The following is a 10,090-nucleotide window of genomic DNA, read 5'->3' as shown; positions in this document are numbered from 1 at the left end:
CAATAACTGCCCTCCAGGAGGGTGCTGTCGATAAGGGGGTTGGGCACTGGAGACCTGTGTCTGCTGAAGGAAGGAGGAAGTGTGTGTATGTGTGTGGGGGGGGTCAGGTCAAGTCCACCACTGACTCCCACCCCCACCTGTGTCCTGTCTGAGCCCTTCCCTCGCTTCTAGCACTTTCTCACATCTCCTTTCATCTTCACAACAGTCCCGGGAGGTGAATGTTAGTACCTGCACCTTACACATAAGGGGACCGTGTAACCAGCAAAGCAGTCCTGCTAGGGCCCTTTGTTACTTACTCTGTGTGTTTTATAGTTTATACAATAAGAGAGGAAATCGGGGGTAGGAGTAAACTAAGATACATTTAAGTCACTCAATGTACGCCCGCGATGATATTGATAGAGTTGCATACACCAGAAATCCAAACGCACTACCCTCCAGTCAATTCTGACTCATCTCAGGGTAGAACTGCCCATGTGTGCTTCCGAGGTATCTTTATGGAAGCTGAAAGCCTCCTCTTTCTCCCTCGGAGCAGCTAGTGGGTTCAAACTGCTGACCTTGGGATGAGCAGCCCAACCCTTAACCCATGACGCCACCAGGGCTCCTTACATAGACTTTCTAAAATTAGGATTTAAAAAATACACAGTTACACTTTTCTTAGACTTAAAATGTATCCTCTACTAAGTAGCATTAAGGAGCCCCAATAGTGTAGTGGTCATGTTGGGCTACTAACCACAAGGTCAGCAGTTTGAAACCACCAGCCGCTCCCCAGGAGAAAGAAAAGGCTTTCTATACCTGTCAACAGTCTCACCTTGTAAACCGTTGGGGGCAGCGTTGCCCTGTCCTGTAGCATCACTGACCTCTCGATGGCTGTGAGTTTTACCTGACATGGCCTCAGCCTTCCCCAAGTCGTTGCAGATACTTCTGAACATGTCCCTGGGCTCCCTAGAAGAATTAAGTGGTCCTCGTGAGTGGGGTGGGGGGTGGGGGCAGCTGGGCCAGAGGTCAGCCCTGCCTCACTGAGGATCTGCAAATTCTCCTAACGGGTCCTCAGGGCTCGTAGCTCATCTGAGTTCCTTGCAGCATCAATTGAGCAGGGGCTCCTGGTAAACTAGAAAGGCTATCGCCCTGGGGGAATCAGGGTCCTTGCTCTTCCCTCGGGCTCCTCTTGGGAAAATTCTGCCCTCCCCTTGCACCTAGAGCTTGTCCTGAAAGGGTCTTGGAGCAGAAGTGCCAGACTGCAGCGTCTCTGCGGACCTGGTGGATGAGCTGCTCACAAAGAGGTCTCAGAGAAGTGCCCAGCGTAGAATTGTCCCGGGGAAGGCTTTCCTCTGAAGCTGATGTGCGACATTGGCCCTCAGGGCTGTGCCTGAGGAATCACCCAACAAAGACTGTGCTCCACCCTCTGCCTTCACCCACGTCTCAGTCTAGAGCAGTGGTTCTCAACCTTCCTCAAGCCGCGACCCTTTCACGGTGCCTCTTGTTGTGGTGGCCCCCCAACCATCAAGTTATTTTCATCGGTACTTCATCGCTGTCATTTTGCTACTGTTATGAATCAGGCGACCGCTGTGAAAGGGTCGGTCCACCCCCCAAAGAGGTCACGACCCACAGGTTGAGAACCCCTGGTCTAGAGCGTTGAACGCCTGGTGGAGGGTTTCCTGGCTGACAGGTCTGGAGGTGGAGGAAGCAGCCATCAGCCAGTTGGATGCCCCAGGAAAGGCCCCTGGTCTCCTTTGTGACCTCAGGAAATCTCATCTTCCCAGCAGGTCTCTGGGTGCTTATGTCTCTGCTGGCAGCAACACAACGCTCTGAGCCCGTGCTGAGGGCCCGTTCCTGGCCCTGCTGACCTCACAGGGTTACCAGGAGGATCGGATGAGAACCTCGGCCCAGCACTAACCGGTAGTGGGACTGGCTAGGACTGGGTCCCCTCGCGTTTCCCACCAAGCACAGGCCAGGCCCTCAGCCAGCCTGCCTTGGGACCATGTGCAAGCTGGCCATCCAAGGGCCTGCACCCTCTGCATGTCAGCTGTCACATCCCTGCAGCCTCGTGGGGGTGTCCTCTGTGCATTTTGGTACCGGAGGGGTGAATGGACGTGTGAGGAGGGCAGGGCCGCGTGACAACCCTTAGTTACAGTGGACAAGGACAAGGCCTGTCAAGGGTGGCGAGAGGCCCTGTCCCCGGAGGAACAGCACTTGGGCTGGGCTGGGCAGCCGGTTACATAAGCAGGAGCTCCTAAGGGGCCCCTTGGCATGTAATGGACACATTGTATGACCACCTCGTGGGAACCCAAGCAGCGTCTCGAGGGGCCTTTATGGGTGTTTGTTTAAACCCCAGGAAGGGAAGTATGAGCAAATTGGCTCAGCAGGGAAGGAGGGGCCCTTGGTGGTAATGAACCCTGCCGTGAAACTCTCCCCTGGGAACAAAGGTGGCCTGAAGCAACTTAATCCGCTCCTTTTGGTTCCCAACATTGGAACCGTCTGTCCGGCCTCAGCTGGGACCAAGCCCAGGATGCACCTGGGCTGGATTTAATCCTCTACAAAAGAAAGGGGTGGGAGATTGGGGGCCCACATGGGGGAGAAGCCCTGATTCTCCCTGCCCCTGGGCAGAGGGCGGATCAAGTGGCTGCCCCTTTAAAGTTTTATGTAAGTCTGGTAATACTATCCTGCCTCGTCTCCACCTCCCCTTCCACTCCCAGTGTGGAAGGTACACAGGTCCCTGCCTTGTTTCTCAGCTGCTGCCACCTGCACACCACCCTCCCCAACCCATCCCTGGAGGCCAGTGGGAGAAATGGTGCAAGGAGTGGGACAGTGGGGTCAGGGAGCAGTGGCCTTCCCATATTCCTGGCTGAGTGGCCACTGTGGGGGCCAGGGGGCCCCCAGAAACTCTGCTTCTTCACCTGTATAATGGGGAAGGAGGCACACACCGTTCATCATTTGGGTGTTAACTAAAAGGATGGACATTCAAATCTGCCCAAAGGTAGTGAGGAAGAAAGGGCTGGTGACAACATCCAAACATTCACCCCCGGAGAACCTTATGAAGCACACAGTTGTGCTGTGACACACGTGAAGGCCCTGTGAGTTTGATGGAGCCAGGCCAAGTGCCTGCTCTGGGTATAGGGGGGCCAAAGAGGTGCCATTGCTGTGCCCTCTCGGGGGGGAGGGCTATGGCTTCAAAGCCCCCCTTGGGAGCCTAGACACCGCAGACCCAACTCCATAGGGTACAGCTCCTACCTGGGGGGCACAGGCCAAATGAGGCCGCCCGAGCCTGTGGACTTCCAGACCAGGGCAGTGGACCTGGGCGACAGGAGCACCATTTGTAGCTGTGCGTACGTTTCTTATCCTCACTTGAGTTTTAGGTTGCCTCTGAAACAGAGCTAGAAAGTTCGGCCAATCAGGGCAGTTATCAGCTAGCCAGCAGGCGTCCATGCTCAGAGAGGGGCCAGCGCTGAACTACTGCACTTCCCAGACTTGAGGGCTGGTCTGGAGCCAGGCCCCACCTGGGGATGCCAGGCCTCCACCCCATTCCCTTCATCTTCAGATCTTTATGAAAGGGTGCTGCTGCTTTCTGTTGAAATCCATCCTTCTAGTCTAGACCCTGCCGTGCAGCTGGGGAGACTGAGGTCGGAGGATCAGGAGGGCTTGATAAGGCGTACTCAGGGGAAGCCTCCCAGGCGGGAGGGAAATGGTGCGATGGGCCCCGTCGTATATGATGGAGCTCAAAGCCTCTCGTAGGAGGTGCCTGCTGCCATCCCTCACCTGTGCTTGTCTGCTTCTAGCCCCCATCATGTCGTGGCCCCTGCTGCTGCTGGTGCTGCTGCTGCTGGTCATGACCGGGGCCCAGACGACGCGGCCCTGCTTCCCGGGGTGCCAATGTGAGGTGGAGACCTTTGGCCTCTTTGACAGCTTCAGCCTGACCCAGGTGGATTGCAGCGGCCTCGGCCCCCACATCATGCCCGTGCCCATCCCACTGGACACAGCCCACCTGGACCTGTCCTCCAACCGGCTGGAGGTGGTGAACGAGTCGGTGCTGGCCGGGCCAGGCTACACGACGCTGGCCGGGCTGGATCTCAGCTACAACCTGCTGACCAGCATTTCCCCGACTGCCTTCTCTCGCCTGCGCTACCTGGAGTCCCTGGACCTCAGCCATAACGGCCTGGCAGCCCTGCCCGCCGAGAGCTTCGCCAGCTCGCCCCTGAGCGACTTGAACCTCAGTTACAACCGGCTCCGGGAGGTCTCCGTGTCTGCCTTCAGGACACACAGCCAGGGCCGGGCCTTGCACGTGGACCTTTCCCACAACCTCATTCACCGCCTCGAGCCCTGCCCGCCACGATCCAGCTTGCCCGCGCCTGCCATCCAGAGCCTGAACCTGGCCTGGAACCGGCTCCGCACCGTGCCCGATCTCCGAGACTTGCCCCTGAGCTACCTCAGCCTGGACGGGAACCCACTGGCTACCATTGGCCCAGGTGCCTTCCCAGGCCTGGCCGACCTTACACACCTGTCACTGGGCAGCCTGCAAGGTCTCCCCCAGCTGGCGCCTTACGGGTTCCAAGAGCTGTCTGGCCTGCAGGTCCTGGACCTTTCGGGCAACCCCAAGCTCCAGTGGGCAGGAGCTGAGGTGTTCGCAGGCCTGGACTCCCTGCAGGAGCTGGACCTGTCGGGCACAGGCCTCGTGCTCCTGCCTGAGATGCTGCTGCCCCACCTCCCAGCGCTGCAGCACCTCAGCGTGGGCCAAGACGTGCGGTGCCGGCGCCTGGTGCGGGAGGGTGCCTACCCCCGGCAGCCTGGCTCCAGCCCTAGGGTGGCCCTGCACTGCATGGGGTCCACACCCAGGAACTCCGAAGCTTTGTGACGAGAGGTGTGGCCTGGGACCACGTAGCAGACTGCCGCCCTGTGCTTGCGTGGGCCCTGGGTAATTTATATTGCCACATGCCAGCAGGGGCTTTTCAGCCAGATGGCTGCCTCACTGCAGGATCTGGGGACTGAGGGAGAGGCTCTGGCCCCAGGGCCGACACCCTGGGGGCTAGTCTTGCCCCTTTGTCTCTGTGCCCCCGAGTCCCCCAACCCATGAGCAGAGGGACTTCAATGCCAAACCAGACCCTGGTCCCCTCCTGCTGCCCTTCCCCACGTGTCCCCAAAGTGCCTTCCCTCGGGCTTCGGCTGGCCCGACCTACGACTTACGACGAGAGGCTGAGAGGAGCCTGGGCAGAGATTCAGTTCCAGGGGTAGAGCGCCCCCCGGGCCACAGCCCGACCCTCAGGGGTGTGAGTTTCTCTCATGACACAGCTGCCCTCATGGGTCTGGCCCAGGGGGCCCACGCCAGTGTTTCCTCCTTCCCTGAAACCCCCAATAGAACCTTAGAGAAGGGCCTGGAGGGGAAATCAAGTTCACCCTCGCTCGTCAAGTCAGAGCTGGGGAAACTGGCCCTTTGGGGGCAGAGTCATGACTGCAATCCAGTCTCCTGCCTCCCAGTTAGGGTCCTTTGCACTTTCTGTCTTCTCTGCCCGGCTTCCCCTGCCTGCACCTCCCCTGGCTGCCAGGATCCACATCCTAGTGTGTCTGCCCCTTCGTGCCATCCTTAGGAGCAGCAGCAGGAGGACAGGCAAGGGCCTCAGGGGAGAGGGTCACTCTGGGCACACTGACCAGATCTGGGCAGCGGGCTAAGCCAGTTCCTCCTCGAGGATGGGGCCCCCCAGCATCAAAACTGGAAATGTGCCCACTGACCTTTAAGGTCCTCCTTCTAGATGCTCCATTGTGGAACTGGCGGCATCTTGGAGCCCAGGTAGCCACTCAAACTCCCAGGGGACACCTGGCTTCAACCCCCAGGGCTCCCTGAGCGCCCCCTCTCCTGAGAACACAGCAGTAGGAAGCAGGGTGTCCACCACTCTCCGTATGCCCAGCCCCAGGGTGGCATCTCAGCTTCCCAGCCCTGGGCTCTGTCCCTTGTCTTCATTTGATAACAGTCCTTCAACCCTAACCCCATTTGCCCCTACCCCTGCTGGCAGGGGACGGGATGACCTGCCATTTGTCAGAGAAGAACAAGTGGCATGGGTTCCCTTGGTGACAGTGTGTGCTGGGGGAGTGGGCCTTCAGGCACAGAGGTGCTTCCAGCCTCCCCCATCAGCCTCACTCAGTACCTGACTGGTCCTTGGTTTAATAAACACTGTAAAGAGTTCTCCTCCTGTCATTTAAACAGGGTTCATTGACAGTCCCTAGGCCGCAAGGATGACTGGGGTCACTCAACACAAATCCACTGCCATCAAGTCAGTGGGGTTCCACGGCTGTCAGTCTTCATGGGAACAGAAAGCCTCATCTCTCGCCTATAGAACCACTGGTGGGTTTGAACCTCAGGGGTTGTGGTTTGCAGCCCAACAAGTAACCCTCTCCATCACAAGAGCTCCTGGGCTGCCTCTTCTCTCTGAAAAGCCCAATAGCCTCCCAGGAGCTGAGCAGTGAGGGGACATTGAACTAGACCTGCACCCTGCCCACCATCCTCCCTGCCATCCACCCAGCCCCATCCAGCTGTAGTGAATTTTCCAGCCCCTGGACTCTTCTGTGCCCATGTCCTCAGGCTGTTGCTGGGCGGGACCCTTAGACCATCCCTGCCTCTCAAACTCTTCCCCATCCTACTAGACCCAGTGCCTGCCTGTGGCCATGCCAGTGCCCTCTCTCTGCTCCCTCCCTATCTTGGCGTCCCAACCCTCCACAGCGTTTGGACTTCCTGCTGTGGACCCATGTCTGCATGCTCACTGTCAGCACATAGGCCCTCTCTACAGAAATACCTCTTACCCATTGTCTTCCATGGCTGGCACTTGCTTGCCCAGTGCTGCGCTGGGCAGGAAGCTGAATCCGCTCCAGTGTCGTCCCCAGGAAGACTCAAGATCCCAGGTGGGTGGAGAGGACATCTACAAGACACCTAACTAAGCAGCAGAGGGCACTGGCTGCCCTGTGGAGGGTTGGGACGCTTCCTAGAGGTGGCTCGCCTGCACTGGTGAGAAGAGTGGGTGGGCCTGGACAAACAGCGGATGCTTTGAAGGGCTCGCCAGTGAGCAGTCACCAGAACTTTCAAGCATCATCAGATAGGAGCTTGCCCACCTTGACACTCAGGCCTCCGGGCCTCCTGATGAGGGCAGTACTCAGCAGTGCCCGTGAGCACACTGCTAACTTGAAGCTGGTGCCCTCTGGTCAGTTAGGGAGAGACTACAGTGGGAGGGGGGGGAGTCAGAGAACATAGAGGTCTTAAAGATAGGCTCTTAGCAACATGAGCTGTGGACCAGGAACTTGTCTAAATCTGCCACATGGGGTGGTGATAGTCTTCCAAGTGCATGGGTGCCCCGGGATGTGGGGAGGGGTCATCGGATGGGCACAGGTGAGAGCCGGGGCTTGGGGCCTTGAGAACCAGAGGCTTCCAGCCTGCAGCACTACCTCGAGATCACCTTGGCCAAATACCCCAGGTCCGAAGGACAACTGGAGCGAGGCCAAAGTGGGCCTGCACAGTTTGAAAGGGCACCCCCAAACAGACGACCCTCACTCAGCCGTACTCCCTCCTGGAACCCCAGAGCCTAGAACCATAGAGAGTCACAGACACTAGGGCAAAGGCACCGCTTGGGGCCCCACAGACAACAGGTCAAAATCCTGGCTCTACTAGCTAGGTGTGTGACTTTGGCCAAGTAACTTTGCTTCTCTGAGCCTCCGTTTTCCTCCCAGGGAAAGTGGGTTGATCTTCCTCCAGAGGATCGCCACTTGGGGAAGGAATTGTATTTTTAACAACCCAGGACCGAAGGATTATAGAATTGAGTGCAATGTTCTTTAAACCACAGCAGGTTTGTCCTTGTGTGCCTGGCATAGAACAGGCGTTCAATACATGTCACTGAGTTTGGAGATGGGACCGCGGCTGAGGCACAGCTTGCCGTCACGCCCAGGCCTTGCATCCCCCTAAGAATGCAGCCATCTTTCCAGGGCCGTGTTCCTAGCGCTTGGTACACACGCTTTTGTGTGCTCCTCCCAACGGCACTGGGTCCTGCGGTCACTGAACGGAGGAGACATGCCTGGGTCTCGCTTCATTGGTCCGGTGGTAACCCCTCCGTTCTTGCCTGTCGTACTTCAGACACTGGGTGCTCCGGGGAGCCGAAAAGCAGTGGAATTCCACGGGGTTGTAAATAGATGGGAATGCCATACCGCTCAGAATCTCTCCAATGAGATCATTGATTCTAGAACCTAGAGCTGGAAAAAGGCCTGCATCAAAGCCAAAGCCCTCCCCCCCAGGACCTCATTTCACAGCTCAGGAGAGACAGCTCCAGACAAGAGCAGGGCACCAACCCCGTTTCTGCTCCCGGTCTGGTTGCCTCATCTGTGAGAGAGGATGAAATACATACATGTGAGACCCCTTGTTCAAAAAATAGGACAAAGTCTAAGATGGGACAGCCAAGCAATGGACCAAGCTCAGGACCTTCTCCCTATAGGGTGCCTCCTGTCTGCACAGGTGGCTGCATCGTCCTATTTGTAGAGAAAATCAAACACTGCCATCAACTCGATCCCGCCTCATAGCAACCTTATAGGACAGGGTAGAGCTGCCCCTGTGAGGGTCCGAGACTGTTAACTCTTCAGGAATAGAAAGCCCCATCTTTACCCCCTTGATGCAGCCACTGGTTTCCAGCCAGTGTCCTTGAGGTTAGCAGCCCAGCATATAAATACTACACTGTTAGAGCCCCTCATTTAGGATCTGATCTCTTAACTTCAGACGTGGATAACTCCAATCTTGAACCTAGCAATTTCATACCAACCACCCTTCCACAGCCCTTTCTACTTCTCTGTAGGATTCAATAATGCATTTAATTTAATTTATTTATTTTGCTTTGTTCTCCCCCCCCAAAAAAAAATTTATTGGCAGATAATTTACATATCATATAATTCAATAGTTCAATCATTCAGTCATATCACGGGGAATTGTACAATTACCCCACATCAATTTTAGATTATCCCCCCCCATAGTTAAATCACCTTTAAGATGATTTATGCAGTCAAAATCCGTTCTAATACTCCCTCCCCCCTCCTGTCTTCATTAACTCCTCCCAAAATCCCTTCCCTCCCTATCCACTCCCCACACCCCTGTATTCCCTATATCCCTTGTATCCATTATTATCATTATGCACCCATACGTCCCGTGCTTCACAGCTGAGAGACCCAATAGAAAACAAAAAAATTGCGCTAAGGTGGTAAGGATGGACAAAAATATATTGATAATGCATAAGAAAGAGAAACTCCCCAACAACAATCAAAAAGCCAGGGGAGAAATTTCTGTCATGGAACCAGTAAGAAATACTTGTACCCAGGACACATTCAAGTCCCATCTACAGGTTGGTCAATGGCCAGGTGTCGCAATCGATCCAGCAATAATTCAATCAATGGCCGCATAGAACTCGCAGACAATATGGTTACAGAGTCTATGAGGCAGTAACAAGTTACAATTCAGGACTGGCAAAGACTCGGGATATTATTCTCGGTCAGGACAGCATCTCCTCAGCAGTGCTGCAGGCCTGACTCTCTGCAGCCAGCCTCTTGACCTCTGCCATACTCTGGCAACTGTTACAAAGGTCTTTAGCTTGCCAATAAGTGCCCAGAGGTACCCCATTCTGCCAGTAAGCCTTGACCCCAAAGCACTCAGCTCTAGCTCTGTGAGTCAGCAGATGCCCAGAGGGAGCGCTCTCCACCTGCCTCCCTCCTGCTCAAAGGTGCTCAGCTTCCTCTAGCTGCCCATGATGGCGTCTCTGGCCAGCCTCCTGCAGGCCTTCTGGTTCCGCTGCCATGGTCTTCCTGCCACTGTTTCTAGCCATCGCTCATATCACTGTGGCAGCCCTTGCGCTCTCTGTCTGTGTCCAAAGGATGCACTATGCTCCCAGCTCCTCTTGGTGGTAGTGAGATCCATTCCCCTTTCTGCCTGTGGGATGGCTCAGGTTAAACCTAATGGGATTGCAGGATCAACCAATTCCCATGGTTGGGCTCCATAGACTTTATTTGTATCACCCCACCTCCCAAAGTGTGCCATGCACCTTATTTACATGATCAGCAAGCCATCCAATGTCCTCGGTGAACCAGA

At 55.9% G+C, this 10,090-nt stretch overlaps 1 protein-coding gene across 1 annotated transcript; it reads left to right on the top strand.

Annotated features, from left to right (window-relative positions):
• Positions 1 to 1,683: 1,683 nt before the first annotated feature.
• TSKU (tsukushi, small leucine rich proteoglycan) lies at positions 1,684 to 6,169 on the top strand. The gene is made up of 2 exons (XM_045293151.1): positions 1,684 to 1,896; positions 3,774 to 6,169. Exon 2 carries the CDS (start codon positions 3,782 to 3,784, stop codon positions 4,844 to 4,846), a length of 1,065 nt encoding a protein of 354 aa, XP_045149086.1. The 5' UTR covers positions 1,684 to 1,896; positions 3,774 to 3,781; the 3' UTR covers positions 4,847 to 6,169.
• The last annotated feature ends 3,921 nt before the right edge of the window (positions 6,170 to 10,090 follow it).

This window comes from Echinops telfairi, unplaced genomic scaffold (assembly GCF_000313985.2).
Source record: "Echinops telfairi isolate 266 unplaced genomic scaffold, ASM31398v2 ScPeMD7_1713;HRSCAF=2227, whole genome shotgun sequence".
Classification (NCBI taxonomy): Eukaryota; Metazoa; Chordata; class Mammalia; order Afrosoricida; family Tenrecidae; genus Echinops; species Echinops telfairi.
Note: the sequence above shows the minus strand (reverse complement) of the source record. Positions and strands in the feature narration are given on the sequence as shown.